Genomic DNA, 21,527 nt, shown 5'->3' on the forward strand with positions numbered 1-21,527 from the left:
GAACTTGAGTCTATCTAAATAAAAGAAAATCATTTATTTTATTTAAGTTTCATGTAAATGTGACACATTTATGATAGAAGGGAGCTAATTATCTGGGTGAACTTTCATGTTTTCCATAGCACTGCTTTCTTAAAGTGTTAAACAAATCAATGTTAACTATTCATGATCCTCCCCCCTAAAATTTGAAAGAAGATTTGGACTTTTTATCTCACCCTATAACCTTATAACCTATAAGAAGGTTAAGAAACTGATAACATTTAAAATCACTACTATAAAATTTTAGTGTTATATCCCAATATAAAAAGTCACATTTACAGTAAATTCAATTCTTATAAGCAAACATGTAATGAATGATTAGAGTACAAAAAAAAACACAATTTTCAGATCAAATATATTTAAATTAATTTTAATAAGTACAAAAAAGATAACATTTAGCATTAATCTGCATGTGATTAATTAGGAATTTTTAAACAGCAAGCCTACTGACACATTCAATAAGGGTCAAATTATTTTACATACAAAAAAATAGTGACTTTTCCCAGTTACAGCAAGGTCACAAATTACAAATATTATTAGCTCTAGAATGACTTTTTTCAAACCCGAAAACCTACCATACAAGCATATTGTCACCTTAAAATCTCAGATTAATGAATGCTCAGAGTTTAGTGTTGGAACCTTGTCATGCATTCTCTATGCATGTAGTTGTATTTTTAATATGTAGCAAGAGAAAAGCATTCCTTTCCATTTTGTTTTTTACTTTTCTGATTTAGCAACAAATATGAAGCTTTCTTGTTTCCATGCATGTGACCTCTAATGGGAATATTTCATGAAAGGTCACAATCCTATTTGGAGCACGCTAAAACCTGAATTTTTATCTGCTCAAAAGAATCTTTAAAAAATTAGATACCAATAAACTTGAAATCAATTGTGGAACAGGTGTCCAAGATCTACAATCTAGCACTTATCCATGGATGGTAATGTTTAATTCATGAAAATTGTAACTCAAAGTTCAGTTTCATTTAGGTCTTTCCAATCATATGTTAAACTTCTTCACATATTATGCTGGGTTTAAAACACAGCCAACTGCTTCAACTATTGTGTTGAGTATTTAAAAGTAAATAATTGGGGACAAATCTTTAAGTCATCATCCCTAAAGTAATTCTGTGTCTAACACCTTTGTTTTGCTTTCCTGATACCATTTGTTTTCACAAATCAATTTTGTTAGAGTTACACTTATTTATTCAATAATATAAGCCTACTTTGGCAGCATGTTGTGGTAAACTAAGCCTTATAAACAAAGCATAAAAACCATTTTTTAATACCAACTAAGCTAATTTAACACAGTGCCAACACCAAAATTTATATGGTGTCAGATTAGACTTCTTTCTATAAATAGTAATTTGTAACAAACTGATGAAATCAATAAATAATCCTTGAAGTTCAGGGACTTTGAATGTCATAGAACCAATAATATAGCAAATAAATTCTCTCCAACCCCTAAAGTAACTGTCATTATTTTTTAAGAAACGAGAAAAATAAAGAGGGAAGTGCTTAGTATTTTGTGTGCTTAATCAACTTCAATCTTTTTTTATACATTATTATACCTAATAGACCAACAAAGATAAATATAATATATTCCCAGAAACTAAACTGCAACCAAGGTTAGAGAATAGCTACTTTCACAAAAAAATGGATTCTTAGTTGCTTTACAATTCAGAAAAGATATAGAACTAATCAATCACATATATAGATGACTTGTTATTTGCAAATGATCAACAGGATATTAAATGTAATAGAGGCTTTAACAAACTCCCATTGAGAAACTTGAAATTCAAAGATTTTTTTATCTTATCTTACAAGCACAATTGTTATATTATTTTAAATTTAATGGCTCAAAGGAGCCAACCAAAAATACATCAGAAAAATGTTTACACCTTTGTAGAAAGGATATTTCTAACTATGTGGGGCTCAAGACTAAATTCCAGTGAATAAATTTGTTGAATCTATTGAAAAAAAAACTATTCTATTGACTAAATTGATTACCAATTTAAAAAGAGCTATATTTGGAAGTACATTCATTATAAAAGAAATTGTTTCTATTTCATAAATGTGTTTACATTTCTCAAAATATTCTTTTATACTTGGAAAATACACACACCACACACACCCCTATTTCTAATCAAAGCTAAGGCCTTTTTAAAGGTTCTTTGAGAGTATTACTATAAACTGACACCTAAGCCTATTCCTTGGCATTTCCTACTGGCAATCTTAATTTATATATTAACTTCATCATAGAGAAAATGATTTGAAGTGGAGTACATAAGTATTAAAAAAAGATCTTTATATAAACTGGCAAAATAGAATATTTGACCTAAGTAAGGTTGAAAACTGTGATCTAAATATGTTGGATAATTAAGAATTTTTGAGAAAGTGATATAAACTTATAAGAAATAGATTTTAATTACCTTTCCAAAATGCCTTTCACATGAACTTAATCTATCTTAGTATTTTAATCATGATGCTTACCTTGATAGACTCATGATTGTTAAATATCTCTGTATATACTTATGCATGTATAATTTCTCACTTTTCTTAGGACTTAAAAAGGGAAAGAGCCTCATTAGGTTTAACTAGCAATAAACATTTTTCAAGTGGGTTTTTCTCTTTGAATTATTTTCCCTTTTTTTGAGGTCTTAAATTCGTTTTTGAATTTGATGAAAATATGAGTACATAAATATTAATGAAAAAGATTAGTATCTTTCATATAAATGTTGAAAATGCAAGATTATGGATATTAAGAGTTTTATTAAATATTGAATTTCATTTTTAAAGCATGAATTCAATAGAGAAAAATATCATTATTTGTCTTATCTATACTGTTATGTGTGATTTTGATACAGTGTCTCTTGTCTCTAAGTATGCAAGTGTTAAAAAATAACCACACCCCTTCCCAGTTTTAATTTTATGCTTCTGGATACTTTGGATTAAGAAGAGGTAAACCCAAGGTTGCCAGAGACCTAAATTAAAAGGAAAATAAGTGCATTACAGGGTAGCAATCAATCAACTCATAATTTGAAATTCTGATTCTTTCTATAGGCAAAAAAAAAAAAAAATCTGAGAATTGCTTCAAAAATATGCAGATGGATATAGGAATGCCAGAAGACTAATAACAGGAAAACCAATATAATAAAGCTATTAATAAGGTCCCAAATTTCAAATGAGTCATAAATATTTTGGTATTTCACAGGCACTGTCTGAGTGTAATTAGTATGAAGCATTTGAAAAAAAATTTTTTTTGATAGATGCTGAAGAAACATGACTTTGCAGAAGGTGGACCTGAGCTACTTCCCTTATCCTCACATTAGAATGGTGACAGGCTATGTCAAAGTACAATATCAACAGACTCCATATAGCTTTGGGGCCCTTTTAGGATCTATGACATCATGGCCGAGTTGAGTTCCTTCAACCAGCCATATGAAAAGAGCCATATCATGAAAACTTTATATATATGTGTATATGCCAAAAAAGTATAAGTGAAATGATAGCTTTTGTGCTCTTTTTAAATAAACAATGAAATAATTTTTTTAAAAAATTGGAAATGTGGCAATAGGGGATCACTTATCCAAACCTGAGATAAACTCGAAATAGATCCCTGAAAAGATTGCTAAATATTAAGACTGGCACTTTAAAAATCACTGAAGTTTAAAAAAATTATTTAATGGTTTTATATTAGTTCCATTTTCTATTCAAACAAATATAAACATAAATAGAAGAAAATAGCAAAACAGCCACCATCTTAGCACACTCGTGATCTCATAATTCATTAATCAATTCTCAGTGATAAATTAACTTATATATTATATTTGGTCTTTGATTTAAAGTCTTTTACAAAATGAGATGCACTTTGATTTTCAACTAAATTCTATGGACATGATATGAGTGGTATTAACATCATCCCCATGGAATGGAAAATAGTAGGAGGTAAAAAATATTTGTTGAACAAATATTAGCTTAATCAGAGCAGTAACTATACAATAATGAGATTATATCTCTCTATATGTACATGTATTTATCTACATTTTGTACATACCATAATTCTTTATGTCAATATACAACTGTATAAAATAACCATGATATTATGGGCCAAAGAGACCATTGTTACTTTATTTAAAATGTTTTCTGAATTATGAATCTTATTTTTTTAATCTTATTTTTAATAAATCCATGTCACTTTTATTTTGTGTTTTTAAAAGGATTCATCAAAGGGAGAATAATTGTAAAGACCCTTGTTCTATAATTTAAAATCCTTTACCATGGTGCATCCTCCCTCTCTCCAGCAAGACTAAAGCTTCTGCAATTTATCTAAACTTTAAAACGCTAAGAAGTGTGTTTAAAAAAAAAAAAAAAGAAAGTTAAAGAAATAATAGAAAACCCTGATCCACATGACTGGACTATCTCAACCGTCAGGATGTTATCAGGCTCACATAAGATTTTAACAATTTAAACTAAAAATAAAAATAACAGTAATGATAACTTTTCTGGTCAATCTACCATAAATTTTAATAAATAGGTACCACCAATGTAGGAGCAATCTTTTGCAAAGGTATAGATGAGTTTTTTTCTGTTGTCCTACAGAAACTGCTATTTACAAATATTTTTACATATGTACATATTTATAAATTTATAATGTATAGTCACACATTAAGGGGGAAATGCAGAACTTATAAGAACAATATTTTAAAATGTTTAATAATACATACCATACAAAGCATTTTTATTGCTTGCCTTCAAGCATTGTGTACTGTCTTAGACTACTGCACCCTTCCCTAAACCACCTGGAAGAGCTATGATATATTTAAATGTGTAAGAAAATAGGATAACTTCCATTGCAGTATATGAATGAAGTACACTTTAAAAAACTATTTAGATGACCAAAACAGTGCTTTGGAAGGGAATTAAACAAATACATTTTTGGCTCATGTAACAAGTTTATTTTATTAAAGATTATGGATTACCTTTTGTGAGGGCGAATTTTTAATGTCAAGGCTGTCTTCATGGCAAATTCTGTTAATAAGATGCATTTGTGACCTTGGTATTAATACAATCATGCAAAGCACATAACAGAATCACACTGAAACAAAAAAAAATGAATAAAATAAAAATTATAAATGAGGCAAAGGAATAGCAGTTTTTGCTGTGATTTTGCTTGTTTCCATAACTCCTTTTATTGATTTTATGAACATACCTATTTATGCACTATACTGAAATACTGTACAAAACTGCAAGAAATGCCACTATTTGACTACTTATGTCTCTACAAAAACACCATCATAAAGGTGTATCTATTAGTAAAAGTCAACTAATAACTGCTAATGTATATGTGAGTCAAAAGGATTTTAAGTTTGCCCAAAATGTTGAGTCTAATAACATGAGACACAATTAATAATTTCTGCAACATATATCAGGGGCATAAAGAGTATTTTAAATTCTAAAAGGAAAATGAATTTTGCTCATTAATAATTAGTAATTATATAAAATTGAAAACTGTGGTTTCTAATTTAGCTAAATATTTGTGTATGTATCCTAATTGAGCTAATTGTAGGTGTGTGTGTTTTGTTTGTGCATGTGAACTAATCCACAATCTGTTGGTGATGCTTTAAAGTTTCAGTTTAAAAATGTTCAACTCTTACCAAAACCTCTTCTCATATACAAAGCTGCAAATTTGAGTCAGAGAAATTTAAAGTTGCAATTTACAAAAGCAGAATTTACATTAATTCTTATCTGAAAGTGCTGCTTTCAAGACAGAAAAATGTGCCAATTAACTGCCCTGTTCTTTGTAATTAGTTGGCTTCTGAGTCCTGATGAAAAGAAGCCTTAAGGCAGAATTCGCAGTAAACAGGAAAGGAGAGAATCATGTAAGTGCTCGTATATACTCTGTGACACCTATGAATTCTCACTGATGGGAGTTTTTGGCACAATTTTCTAATCCAATATGAATGTTGCTCCACAGCAGCCAAACTGGATGTCTTTTCCAGTTTCCAGCACCAAGAAAATTTAGCTGATCAATTTCAATACAACACATACCTGGAAATACTAAGACCTATTTATCATCTTTTTTTTTTTTTTTTCTAATTTAAGGTAGTTTCCAATGATTAAAATAATCTGGAGGATTTCAATTATTACTTTCAAATAAACTCTGATGTGAAAAATGTGATGACCACGGCATTTCAATAGTTATTAAATCCTAGGCATACCGAACATCTTGTCAAGGTGATTCATAATTATTTGAATTTGTCATGCCGTAGTATGTACACGGCTATAGATACTAAACAGAGTAATTAAAAGCTAATTTCAATCTCTAGTTTTTCTTCAGATGTGTGCTAAGCTTCCAATTATATTAGCGGGGATTCTGAGCACTCGAGAAGGGAACTGACGTTGCAGATAGGAGGTTCTGTTATTTAGAGGAATTCATCTTGGAAAGACAATGTTATTTTACTTTATAGTTAGGTAACAGTAGAAAATACTCCTATGTAAGACCTAAATCAAAAGGGTCCATAAAGGGTGGTTTAGGATCTCCATTTTCATTGCTGTTAGAATAAGAGAAAATAAATCAGATCACCTGAAATCTACTTTAGACCAATTTTGAGGGTAAATCTTTTAAAAAGGCAATGGCTCATTGGGCATGGGGTGCCTTCTGTCATGAGTTAGCAAATGCGTGTCTCCATTAGAGGTCTATAAGCTATGATGCTATATACATACTGTACATGTTGGTTCACAAATTAGCAGTTATTAGTCAGACTGTACAATGCAAAACAAAACAAGTTTAATGTTGCTATACATCTCAAAGACAATCTGTGCCTAGAATCAAGGACTGACCCCTAATACAGGTTCTCTGTTTAAATATGTGGCCCAGTAAACTAAATTAAATGTACCAAACAAAACTGGGAACACTATTCTAGACATTCTGTCAATTTTGCTAACGCTATTGAAGGTCTTCTTGGCTTCGGCTGGCTTGTTTTCCGGTTTCTTGTTGGGTTCTGGCGTGGTTGCGCTCTTGGAGATGGTGGAGAGAACTGGGTCTTTTGAAAGATTCGGGGCATAATTGGCAACAGCCACTGCATAAGCGTTGTTCTGTATCATCACAGAGGCTTTTTCTTTTTTCTAGTGAAAAAACACAAGAATTAACAGAATGTGGATTAAGACTTCTTAATATTTTCCAAACTCCAGTTTCAAATCCTGAAGAAAAGTATTGTGATAAGCATCATTATACATTAGAAAGAAGGAATTTAGGGAAATAAATGAAGTTAATTAAGTCCTAAAACCACAAGGGTGAGGAAATCCCCTGAGTAAATCAACGGTACCATTTTCCTGGAGAACCATTTCTTGTTGTTTACATAGAATACTTAAAAATACAACTTTAATAAAATGATACAACATTTTTGACTCTTATATGTTACTGAAATATTTGTTGAATGAATGAGTGAATGAATAAATGAAATATAGAAATAATTTAACAAGAGGAATGATCATCTGCAGTGAATGCTCTCAAATTTTGCACTGAAAATTTAATTCCTTTAATTTCATAATAGGATATCTTCCCTTCATATCAAAATCATATTGGAATGCTTTTACTCAATGGTAGAAAATTGTATCCATATACAGATGGTAGGGTAATAAATACTAAAGACATTAAAGGAAGATGAAACACAAACGTTTGGATTTCTGCCTAGCTCACCTACATCCTGTTTCTCCTTAAATTTCCCTGTCCAGTTCTCAACCACTCTGGTCTGGGCCACAGTTTTCTCCTGCCAGAACCAAACAGCATTCCTTTGTGCTTTTCCAGTTGGGAGATAATTAGTCAAACTACAGCCCCCATGGGGATTTTTTGACTTAAATTGGATGGTGTCATTTCTGAGCTTAAGTCTCATTTAAGAGACCGTCTCGCGGAACTTAGAATGAAATCAACACTTCCTACCATGGTGTATTTTTTTTATTCATTATACATCAGTCTCATAGAAATCACTTGTATTCAGAGGATTTTTTTGCTTGGTGCCTTTAGCTATGGTACCTCTGATAGTGACAGAGTATAAAGTAAGTAATAAGGATTTACTATTTACTAGTAAGACAGGGATAAAACAAGTAATTAAATAGTTAATCCCACTAAGGAATTGTGAGTAAAGGAAAAAGTGTGAGATCCCTGCAAGTTAATGATCACTCTAGAAAGCAGGTTGGCTTAACCACAAAACCAACCAGGCTTGCTTAGCAAAACCAAGCAACAGAAGGAAGAGACATGCCCCTAAACAATTAAACAACTGTGGCATGAGACCCACATCCTGCCCAGTGAGCTTAATAAATTTATGATTCCCAGGACACACTCCTCTGAATACACTAAAAACAAAAATATAAGGAAAGGGTAACATTATACTAAAACCCGAGATGATTTACCATTTTTAGCACGTGTTGCCAGCTTTTTATTCATTTCCACTGTGTCATGACAATCCAGGCTTGACCATGTAGGGACAAGAAAACTCCCCTTCCTGACATGGAGGAGGAACTAATTATGGAAATAACATGTCTGTTCAAAAAATGAGGAATAAGGTGACCTTCACCCTCTCCCTTCTCTTCCTTTGATTATAAAACTAGCCCACTAAGTCCTTGGGGTATGGTACCCTCTCACCTGCCCACTTTTAAGTCTCATGAACATCTTATTCTAATGAATCACTTCTTATCTATCACTTTGCCTTTCACTGAATTATTTCTGCACATAGACACAGAACATCTGAAATGCCACCTACTGGTTTTACTTCCTCATCCTGGAATGGCTTCTCTCCATCCCATTTTCCCTATGATCAGTCTCCTCTCATATTATGGTCTTGGTTTAAATGTTATTTCCTCCAAAAGGATCCTCTAACCACTCTATCTAATGCCATCCTTGCTCCCCATCTATACTCTTTCAGAGCACCTAGTTTATTTCCATCATGGCATTTTTCGAAATGAGTAAATTCTTTCTTCAATTGTGTGATTATCTGATTGACACTCTTCTTTTCTTATTAGAATCTAAGGTCAGTGGAAGTTGGTGCTGTATCTGTCTTCTTCACCATCATAACCTTAGCCTGATTCCTTCTATGAGGTAGGCATATAGCATATTGCCAAATTAATGAAACCTGAAAACATTTACTCAACATTAAATAACACTATTTAATAAAACCTGAAAAACTATGTAACTGTAGCTCTGTACTAATATAAACACACTATTAGTTACCTGAATGCAAACAAATTTGAGGTAGCAATGAATTAAGCAAAATAGTACATAGTTGACCTAGAACAATTAAACTAGAACAGAATTTTGAGTGTCAATATTTTGAATAAGTGAGTGAAAGTCACTCAGTCATCTCTGACTCCATGACAATACAGTCCATGGAATTCTCTAGGCCAGAATACTGGAGTGGGTAGCCTTTCCCTTCTCCAGAGAACCTTCTCAACCCAGGGATCGAACCCAGGTCTCCTGCATAGCAGTCAGATTCTTTACCAGCTGAGCCACAAGGGAAGCCCAAGAATACCGGTGTGAGTAGCCTATCCCTTCTCCAGGGGATCTTCCTGACCCAGGAATTGAACCGGGGTCTCCTGCATTGCAGGCGGATTCTTTACCAATGGAGCTATCAGCGAAGCCCATTTAGAGGACCAATTGACCTACAACAGAATTTTGAGTATCAATATTTTGAACAAGAATTCTCCAAATGTTCAAGTGAAATTAAAAAAAAAAGGTGTCTGAAATTTCAGGAGGATCTGTAAACAGGCCTGCATTTTCTGTTCTTCACTGTCATCTGGTTTCTCCCTCACCTCTTTCCCTTGCTGATAAGGCATTCTTCCAGACTTGCTAGGAGCATAAAAGAAAAAGGCTGAGAGATTATCATTTGTAGCTTTATGAAAGTTATAAAATGTCTTTTCCCATGTTACATATGGGAAAGCATATAACTGTAGTAAAGATAACTAACACCTTATGAGCACTAGGATATGTCAGGTTGAGTGTTAAGCCTAACATATCATTGGTGACAAGATTCACTACTGGCTAAGAAACAAGTTCTAGGTTGTAACTCCAAGTTACACAATCAGAAATGGAAGCTAAAGAGGCTTTATGACAGGACCAGGTCTCCTGTCTAACAAGTGACTGAAAAAGTACACAAACTTAAATGGGTGTGGTTTCCAAGTCTCTGCTTTCAACAGCCTGATATGTGACTTTATCTTTGGGGAAGCTGTGTGAACCCTGGGAGTGCTTCTTCTCAAAACATTTCAACTGGAGTTTATATCACTAGGTCAGTATTCTAAAAGACTTTAACCCATATGTCTTTAACCTATGAAGTTCTAACATATAGTGTTTATATTATTGCAATTATATCTCAGTATCACTTAAAATGACATCTAATTGCAGTTATAGAGAATTTGGACCTTGGGAATGTTTTTTAAACTCTCCTTGCTTCAACTTCTAGTTTTAAAAGAGAGATAATTATACCAAAGCCATACTGAACTGTTGTGAGGATCAAATTTAACTGATGTGCATTTGAATTACATTGAAAACCATAACCCATTTAGTGGAGTGTGGTGCTGGTTATGGGCTTTCCAGGTGGCTCAGTGGTAAAGATCTGCCTGCAGTGCTGAGACTTGGGTTCCATCCCTCAACTCAGGGTTGGGAATATCCTCTGGAAAGGGAAATGGCAAGCCATTCCACTATTTTTGCCTAGGAAATCCCAGTGGAGCCTGGTGAGCTACAGTCCATGAGATCGCAAAGGATAGGACATGACTTAGCAACTCAACAACAACAAAGATGATTTTGTGGAAGAGAGATGTTCAAGTTGGGTCAGGAGTTATGATATAGGGTTAGTCATTTATACAACAAAAACATAAAATGTAAAATATCCTTTGTTGTAAGAGGAATCTATAGATAGAAACTGTACTGCTGTTGCTGCTAAGTCGCTTCAGTAGCATCCGACTCTGTGTGACTCCATAGACGGCAGCCCACCAGGCTCCCTTGTCCCTGGGATTCTCCAGGCAAGAACACTGGAGTGGGTTGCCATTTCCTTCTCCAATGCATGAAAGTGAAAAGTGAAAGTGAAGTCTCTCAGTAGTGTCCGACTCCTAGCGACCCCATGGACTGAAGCCCACCAGGCCCCTCTGTCCATGGGATTTTCCAGGCAAGAGTACTGGAGTGGGTTGCCATTGCCTTCTCCGAGAAACTGTACTAACTCTTACCAATACCATTCCTGCCCTCCACTTGAATTCCCTTCAATTGTACATAAATACACAGGAGACACTAAAAGTATGTAAGAAACTCTAGAGCAGAAGCATCAACAAATCAGAACAGATGCTCTGACCAGTCTGAATGGACATCAGCTATAAAAACCCATAAGGGATGTACTAGTCTATATCAGCCTAGTTTCAATTTTTTATATCTGTATGTTGATGTTTTTTATTTCATCCCAACCAGTGATGGACATTAAAATAAGCAGTGTTAAAAATCATTTTAACATATGTTCAAAACTTTTCTTATCATTCCAAAGGACAGAATTTCATCATACTTTCTCTTCACTGTTCAAAGTATAGCTTCAATTTCTGAATATCAGTATAAACTTCAAAGGTAGACTCAAGAGCTCAAAAAGATGATGGGTTTTGGCTTCAAAATGTTCCCTTGTAACTTGGAAACTTGAGTATTTTCAAACCCAGTAGCAAGGAAAGTACAACAGCCATGAGTACTATTTCTAGTTGAAACTCAGTAGCTGGCACCTATAATTTCATACCAATTTACTGAATGAAGGTCAGGGCATCTCATAGGGCTAAACATCTATTCCTAGCCACAGTTCTGTAAAGCCTTTCTAACTCAGACTCTTATAAGACCTTGTTTTCAAGGATATAATAACTCCCCTTCATTACATTTGAAAATGATTATCACAAATCTTTCTTAAAGCAGATTGTTCCTACAGATTTAAACTTTAAAACATGGGTATGGGGAGGGCGGGGGGAAACTGTGAAAATCATAGCTGACTTCTACTAATTCATAATTTAATTCTCCATGCAAGATAAGTTGCTTCAGTCATGTCCAATTTTTTGCATCACTATGGACTGTAGCCTGCCCAGCTCCTCTGTCCATAGGGATTCTTCAGGCAAGAATACTGGAGTGGGTTGCCATGCCCTCCAGGAAATTTCCTGACCCAGGGATCAAATCCACGCCTCTATATCCCCTACATTGGCAGGTGTGTTCTTTACCAGTAGCACCGTCTGAAGCCCGACTTAATTCCAAGATCTTCTAAAGCAGAGTACATAGATTAAGTCCACATAACATGTTCTATTATTGTTATTTGTAAGACACAGACATGCTAGAAATAGTATCAAAGAATATTCATACCCTAGGCCATTACTAGTAGATATTACCTTGTCCTTTTCATTACTAAGTGAAAGTGAAGTCACTCAGTCATGTCCGACTCTTTGTGACCCCATGGATGGTAGTCTGTACAGGCTCCTCCATCCATGGGATTTTCTAACTTCTATTTAAAAGAATCAAGTTTACAGACATGGTGCTATGAAGTCTTCTTTGAATATCAGGCAAACCTCTGATCAAGCCAGATGATCAGCATGCTAACTACTTGGGCCACATCATTTTGACCCAACATACCAATTTTACTTTATTTATTTCAAGCCTTGACTTATGCTAAAATCCTGAGACCCTTGAAAACAAACAGGGCAATGAATTCTATTGTTACATGAAAATACTCACTGCCGCGAGATATATTTTTTAAGCTTGTGTCCCTAGATAAAGTTTTGTTTCTTTTGAGAACTAGGTCAGCCCTGATAGCTCATACTATCTAATTGCTTACAGACTAATTTTACTAATTCCATATGTCTACTCTAAGGTTCTTAAGTAAGTCACCTATACATTTTGATGAATAAGGCCAGATATGGCTGAAAATATAGGTAAAGAAAATAAAGTTAAGTGTGAAGAATAAAACCAAATGGAAGCAGGATGAGGGAAATGAAGGCAATCTGGCACTGCTCATTTCTATTAATTTTAAGTGACTTTATTCATTTTGCCACCAATACAGGGATGATTATCTCACCAGAATTCTTACCCATCATATTTCACTAGACTTCTCCACCTATATATGCCACATATACTTAAGACATAAAATATCCAAAAATGAAATCAGGTTACTTTCACTCCCAATCTAATCCTGTACATCCTCCTAATCTGTGAATGATACCCTAAACTGTATTTCCTAACCTGTGAATGATACCACAGTTGAGCTAGCGGCTGATAATCAAGCCACACCGGTCCCCTAGTAGGGTCTGTTTTATACTGACTCAGCTCAAAATCACATCTATTGAGCCATAATAACCTACTGCAAAAGCACCCCTTCTGTGTGCTTCCACACACCTCAGTGCTTGTCTCTATAGTGGCACATGAAACACTTTCATTTCTTTTCCTCTTTTACTTAATTGTAAGCTCCTTGAAGGCAGAGATTGGGCAATGCAGAGCTTCTAGCAAGTTCCTGGCACAGTGCAGGCTCAAAAAAATGTTTGCTTCATGATAAATGAATGACATCTACTGGAATGATATACATAAGTATATTCAATGCATATAACCATATATTTTGTAGAGTACAATAAGTATTTATTAGATTAACAGAAATGGATTCTAATAGTGTGTTCTACAATTATATTATCTAATTATCCCTAAAGTCCTCAATTGTACCATTTATAGATGTAGAAGACTAGGAAATTAATAAAATAAGCTCAATTGAAAAATAACACTCAAATTTCAACATATGTGAGGAAATTGTTTTACTTGTGATTGAGACATATACAAGAGAAGTGGGAAAATATGGTTATACACTAAAGCAGTAAATGACTTATTTTTACACATTATCCAGGGAAAAAAGAAAATTATGCTGCTATAGAGTCTGTTGATGCTGTTACTTAAGTGGAATGAGAAGGAATTATAACATATACTATTAAACTTTCTATTTTTTAAAGGATATTTTATAAGAATCAGAATATCCTGAGGTTATTACTTATTAGAGTGTCCAAATAAATACTTAAAAGTTCAGTCTGGGAAACTCCTGATTATAAAAATCAAAATGTCTCACACCATTGTGGCAAATCAATCTCGGTTTTCTTAGAGTATTAGATAAAATGATGCATTAGTAAATTGAGTAAACACTTTAGCTAAAATGTAGACACTTAGTACTGAAATGACCTGCATATAAATGAAAATAGCAATCACAGTTTCAGAGTCGGAAAGAATCTCACAGAGTGTTCCTTAGCATAAGGAAATGGAGCTCTCATAAATATAACACTAAATACAAGAATTTTTGGAGAAAACCCCAAGTTTCCAAAGTGGCAAATCTATGCTCTTTCTATATACAATGTTGCTTTTTTACAGTCATTGCGGCTACTAGAAAGCCCATTATTTGTAAAAAAACAACATGCTCCCTGATCAGATAATGGTATTGTTAACGGTCTGCTAACCATCCTAAGAAAAGTGATACTTACAGATTGTTTGAAGGTTATACAGTCCATCCACTTCTCTAAGTACTCTAAAGTCTTTCCTTGGATAAAATTGTGCCATGGGAAAGCTATATACTTGGACCATATTAGCTTAGCTCCTTGAAGAATTGCCTTCACTGAGTTGTAAGTTAATGTAATGCCTTCAGCTTTTATTGAAGGGGACTACAAGAAACATCAATATGAAATTAATTACTGCATTTATTGGGAAAATGCTGACATTACTTGCAATAGCACCCGACTTTTTCTAATATAGTGGTGGCTTAGTTGCTAAGTCGTGTCCGACTCTTGCAACCCCATGGACTGTAGTCTGCAAGGCTCCTCAGTCTATGGGATTCTCCAGACAAGAATACTGGAGTGGGTTGCCATTTCCTTCTCCAGGGGATCTTCCCGACCCAGGGATTGAACCCGGGTCTCTTGCATTGCAGGCAGATTATTTACCAACTGAGCTACAAGGGAAGCCCTTTTCTAATATAAAATCCATATTATATTGTTTAAAACAGAGAATTCAGTATAGGATTTTTTTTTCTGAAGAAATTTATACTTCCTTTTTTTTTTTTTTTTTTGTTAAAGGGAAATAAGCTTCCCCCTATGGTTCATTCTCATAGCCAAAAAGCTTAGAATTTGAATCTTGGCTATTCTAGCTATGGACTGGGCTTACTGGGTAGCTCAGCTGGTAAAGAATCTGCCTGCAATGCAGGAGACCCTGATTCAATTATTCTGGCCTGGAGAATCCCCATGGACAGAGGAGCCTGGCAGGCTACAGTCCATGGGGTTGCAAAGAGTGGGACACGACTGAGTGACTAAGCACAGCACACAGCACAGATATGGACTACAGTTAATATTCTGGCCCAAATGGTGGACATATTTGCAGTCTATTTTCCTTCACCCTGATTTTCTACTTCTATTTATATAATATCATAATAATTTAAGTACATACATTCGTTTGATAGACTGTCTGAAATGCTTTTGGAACAAAGGAGGATCTTAAAAAATACAAATAGATGAATAAAAACACTTGAAATATGATGCAATGTGATTACCATGGAGTGAAATCCAAAATAATGGCACAGTTTAGGTTAGTTTGGATATTATGGTACTATGCCTGTGTTTTCAGTAATTTAATATGTAGTGTACATCCAAAGAATATGCTTTTCTTGGCCAGTGTAGAACCACTGACTCATATTTAGAAATAAACACAGTCTTAAGAGAGTAAAGGTATATTTTAAAAGTTAATTCAAAAAGTTATGTGCTAAACACTATGTTAGGTATCAGCAGAGAAATAACAAATAAGACAAAACCATTCTCCTCTATATCATATAACTTACTGTTAGCTTTGTTTACAATAAAAGTATAATGAGGTTACATAAAAAGAATTTGTGGCAAGCACTGTAAAAGCATAATCAGTTCAGTTCAGTTCAGTTCAGTCGCCCAGTCATGGTGGCAATTACATACAATTGGATAGATCTTAGGGAATAAATAGTTAATCAGTTAGGAAAGAAAGGAGAGGGCATTTTAGCAAGAGGGATCAACACATCTGATGTCATGGAGATAGGAAGAGGCATGGATACTTGGGGATGTTTTTAATGGCTAGAGGAAGAATGAGCATGGACTTCAGATCTGTTCAGTCTTGGATTCGCTATTTATTAGATGTGTGATCTTGAGCAAATAACTTTACTTGAGAATCCTATATTCCTCATTTTGACATGGAGATATTCCCAGGCACATAGTAGTAAGTGTACAATAAACAGCAAAATATTTTCTTATCATTCATGATGTAAACAAATGTATCAGAAAGCTATATATTTGGGCCATATTAGCTGAGATAGCTTGAAAAATTGCTTTCAGCAATTCACTAAAGAGCTAAAAAATAAATGATCATACTTCTGTTTTAGAAAGATACCTCTGGAACTACTGAACAGAATGGATTAAAAGGAGACATGATTAGAGATAATGAGGAATAAACAGACTGAAAATAATGAAAGGTGGTAAGGGCATGGCCTACGGACATACACACAGGAAAATGGACATTTGACAGCTGGTTAGATCTCAAGGGATGCTTTCAAGTTGTCAGTATGTGAAACTAGGTTTTGCCATGAACTGAGATACATATGAAAAAATAGGCACTTAGGACATTTTATTTTTTGGTTGCTTGCTGTTTCTTTCATCTTTTAGAAGAGATATGCAAAGGTTGAAAAAGCATGTTCATGAAGAACATGGGTACCTATTGGATACATGAACCTGAAAGTTAAAAGAAAGGTATAATAACTGTGGAAAGTAAGATAAAGGTGTGGGCTGTGGTTATGATTTGGTTATGTTTAGTTATTTTACACCACATTTATTGAAAACTAATATGTATAGTAAGCCCTGTACAAAGGGCCAAGGATAAATGATTTATTAAATTAAATGTGGTCATTGTTACCATAAACTGTGAAGGAGCTAGGACTTAAGCATGCAATTATAAGCTGTAATAAAGAATGAAATGTAAAAGAGCAGGACACTATACATACTTTAAAAATGATCTAATTTTTCAGGGCTCAGGGGAGCAAGTGTTCAGAAATTTCCTGAGGATCAGGCTTCCCTGATAGCTTGGTTGGTAAAGAATCTGCCTGCAGTGCAGGAGACCCCAGTTTGATTCCTGATTCAGGAAGATCCCCTGGAGAAGGGATAGGCTATCCATTTCAGTACCCATGGGCTTCCGTCGTGGCTCAGTTGGTAAAGAATCTGCCTGCAAAGCAGGAGACCCAGGTTCGATCCCTGGGTTGGGAAGATCCCCTGGAGAAGGGAACGGCTACCCACTCCAGTATTCTGGCCTGGAGAATTTCATGGATACTATAGTCTATGGGGCAGCAAAGAGCTGGACACAACTGAGCAATTTTCAATTCGCTTCACACTGGTATTTGTGCTGAGGATGAGTAGGTTTTATCTATTTAGAGATAATAAACAGTAGACAATGCATAGTGTGGCTGACATTCCCACAAGTATTTACAGTAAAATCCTTAAAATGAGAATCACGTAGTAGTAGCAAGAACAAAAAAATAAATTTAAATGACCGTCTTTGGGGATAAACAAGAGCAAATGCTAGGTGGACTGGACATACTCCAAACTTAGGTAAAGAATCTCAAAGAATAGAATGAATAGTGGCAGCTGTCAAGATTTAAGGAAGGAAGGTGATATTCTAAGCCCTTTTTTAAAGGCCTGCCAGAAGATAAAAAGTTGCTGACTTGGACTTGAAATAGAGTCTTGGAGTATAACAGTATTCAGTGGGTTCAAAGGGAATCCCTTAAGAAAAATGAAAAAGTATCTGATTTGAAAATGTAGAGGCTGGAATCCTTCAGCTACAGGACAATAAATGGAAAGATAACCTGGTTACAGTGAGCTGAAAATTAAATTGAAAGTGAGAACTTACATTTTACAAGCAACGCTTTCAAAAGCTTGAATGGAAAAAGAAGAAGAATGGGGAATCTGAGGATCAGGGAATGGGTGATAGAATCTGGAGAGAGTTTTGCTTTTGCCTTTATGGTAAATTAAGTATATTAGGCATCATCAGAAATTTACAGGAAGCAGGTGAAAAAGAGAAGATGGCTTTGAAGAAGTAAGAGAAGAAAATAATAACTGATGGCTTAATATTGAAAAAGGAACAAGAGGAAAAGGAATCAAGAGATAAGGTAGCAGAATTAGTCTTGAGGAAGGTTCCGGAAGAATTTGGGAAGTTGAAAAATTAGATACTTTCATATAAGAAAACGCATAAATAAGTGAAGTTGAATTATTTGATCCTGCACTAAATTTTTAGATCGATAAAGTTTTGTTAACTAATTTCACACCTGAGGCAAAAAGTAGTGTACAATCTTGTGCAAGATCACAGAGCAAGATAAGCTTTGTCTTCTAATAGAGGGCTCAAATGTAGCTTGAAAATGAAGCAAATGAATTTATTTATCTGTTTGCAAAAACTAACCTTAAAGATCATCAGAGCACAATCTACATATAAACTGTATGTTAAATACATATTTCATTTTTCAAGCATACAATATTAATATGAATCTCTGAGTGATTATCCTCAGAGACAAATTGATACTTGCCAGTTAACAAACCTTGAATAACTTTTTATATATGCTTTTGATTGACAGATCATTTACTCATGTTTACTAACTCCAAAAATGGCTTTCTCCAGTCTGGTTCAACTAAAAGCATGCCATTTTGGCCTATGGATAAAACCTTTGTATTTCAGGAAAATTACTGTTTTCCACTTAATTAAATCTAAGGAAAACTAAAACAGAGTAAATTGCACTGATTTTTTTTTTTTTTTTTCCAGGCAGATGTGCTAGTTTGAGGCATTCAACTACGTATCCTTTTAGTTTTAAGAACCTGGTTGTTTCCAATAGGAAAAAACCTCCCAAAATGTATCTGAATCATGAAAATGGATGAGTACCCCCTGATAAATTTACCACTGTAAAGTATTAAAAGATCTTCCATGTAGGCAAAGAAGTCTTGCCATTGGTATTACACTGCCAGATTTAATGGCAAAAATCAATTTATTCTTTTATTCAACAAAACTTTCTGCAGTGCCTACTAATTGCCTGACACTGTGTTTGGCACTCTAGCTGTGGAAAAGTGGTTAACAACAAGCAAGGAGCTTGATGTAATGTTCCCTTTAATTTAACCACTGAACTTGAAATACTTATAACTTAAATAATACACATTTTGTTAGTTGTTTTCCTGCAAATTAGGTTGCAGCATAAATGATTTCAACCAAGATTTATCTGCACTATATGTGATCTGATATGTGGATAAACAAATCTAGTATTTGTCTGTCACGCTATTGCTTTTAGAATGCATTATCAGGAATCTGATTTTTTACGCATTTATAGGTACTTGTATTTTCCAAGTTCAGGGGTTGAGAAGGCATATTATTTGATATGCCAAATCACAATGTCAATTTGATTGGCACCTCAATGCATTAAAAATAAAGCATCAATATATTTTTATATGGATTTACATCACAAACCGCTATTTATCTTCTTTGATGTATTTGCAAAGCATTTTATCTTCAAAAAATGTTAGTATGAAAGTGCATGTGTAACTTATATAACTTAAAAGAAGTAACTGCATAGATAGCAATGAGAAAGCAGTATACTATATAGGGAATGAAAACATAAATCAACAATAAAATGTGATGGGAAAGGTGAAATAACCTAAAAGTTAAAGCATAGAAAATTAATCAGATTTTCTTTACTATTTACTCATTGACTATTAGTATACAAGATATAGCTTATAAAATGAAATAAATCAGCACTTGTTAAAACTTTTACAGTTTACAAAGTTAAGGGAAAAGACTATAATATCAATATCAATATCACATAAATTAGAAAAAAAATTATATTCAAATAACTGAAAAGGAAAATCAGCAAGTATATTGTTCCAAACTTAATGGAAGGGTATTCAGGTAAATACTTTGTAGAAAAGAAACCCTCCAAGTAGAACTTTTTATTATTATTGAGAAAACTTTATATCTCATTGTGATGTATACAAAGGCTCCTCTTAAGGCTATTTATCAATGCACAAAACTCACACTTCCTTCAGTACCTGAAACCGAAAAATAGACATCAATAATTTCCAAATCGCTTAATCTTAAAGATAAATATTTTTTTTCTCTTGTGGACTAAATGAGCAACTGAAAATGTCTACGCATTCCTACCTACTTACTTATTCCATACAACATGGGAGAGATTACAATCCTGTGAGTTCTTTTACATCCAAGCAACAGAGATGATACCCCCATCTCTGAAGAGTAACTCTGAAGAGTAACTCAACCCACTGATAGGGCCTGAGATTCTATAATTGGTAAACTTAGTGCACACTTTTCTTTTCCAGATCTTTTTACTAGAAAGTGGTGTGGTTAAAGGCATGAACTTAATGGTCAGGCAGATCTGGGTTTAAGTAAACATTAACTTGTGTGAACTCGGGCAAGTAAATAACTTCACTAAACTATACCTTCTTCATAAAAAAAAAAAAAAAGAGAGAGAGAGAGAGAATTAAAAAGAGATCCTAGTTAAAAAGTTGTAAAGATTATATGAGAGAGCATATGTAGAAAACTTAGCAAGTGCTTGACACACTGTCAGAGCTCAACTGATGCTAGGAAGTGGCTTTAACAGAAGTAATAATACAAGCACTCCTAAAGGATTTCAGGCAAGAGCATACTTTAAAAGAAAGCTTTATGTTTGAATGTTCTTAATGTCAAATTTGAGGTACAGTATCTGTTACAAGCTAAATGGGTTGAGGGATTCGCTTAATCACAGTTAGAAGGAAGTTCTCACTTACCTTGTCATTTACTACACTCTTTCCATCCCAAGCCCATCCTCTTTTGGTGAAGTAATTAACAGTTGCAAATTCAATTAGGGCAGAGAACACAAATGCATAGCAAACAGCAATAAACCAGTCCATGGCAGTTGCATAAGCCACTTTGGGGAGGGAATTCCGAGCACTGATGCTTAGAGTTGTCATTGTTAGAACAGTTGTTACTCCTGCAAAAAGATAGGAAGCAAAAACATCAACAAATACCAGCACGGCAGCACTGGAATTTTTTTTTTTTTTCAAAAGGTACTTTCATTGCCACCTTTAGCCACTAGAAAAGCAAACAAACAAAAGTCTTCTGAAAGAAAATACTGCAAAGTTAATTATCATAAATGGTTATTATACTTTTTTGAAGTGATGACTCTGAAATGCTTTGCTTTCTCATTTTTGTTTGTATGAATCTCCTTTTCCGCTTAAGTACCACTGAGGTTAGAAAGAATGGTGAAATTGAAGTAGAATTTCTAATGAGGAAAGCAGGTACTTGAAATTGACCCATTTCCCATTAACATTAATTTTAAAAATCCTTCACAAAGCTTCACATTAATTTGTTCATCATTTATTTGACTCATTCTAAGCAATGGACCAGTCATCCACACTAGTGATCACAACAGAACTGTGATTAA

At 34.1% G+C, this 21,527-nt stretch overlaps 1 protein-coding gene across 1 annotated transcript in view; it reads right to left on the minus strand.

Moving 5' to 3' along the window:
* GABRA2 (gamma-aminobutyric acid type A receptor alpha2 subunit) overlaps positions 391–21,527 on the minus strand; it is a 175,961-nt gene continuing 154,824 nt past the window's right edge. The window contains exons 9-10 of the mRNA XM_005681573.3: positions 20,872–21,074; positions 391–7,161 (exon numbers count right to left, since the gene is read on the minus strand). Of these exons, the coding sequence (XP_005681630.1) occupies positions 6,865–7,161; positions 20,872–21,074 (500 nt within the window). The 3' untranslated portion in view covers positions 391–6,864. The remainder of the gene's footprint in view (positions 7,162–20,871; positions 21,075–21,527) is intronic.

This window comes from Capra hircus, chromosome 6 (genome assembly GCF_001704415.2).
Source record: "Capra hircus breed San Clemente chromosome 6, ASM170441v1, whole genome shotgun sequence".
NCBI classification, from domain to species: Eukaryota; Metazoa; Chordata; class Mammalia; order Artiodactyla; family Bovidae; genus Capra; species Capra hircus.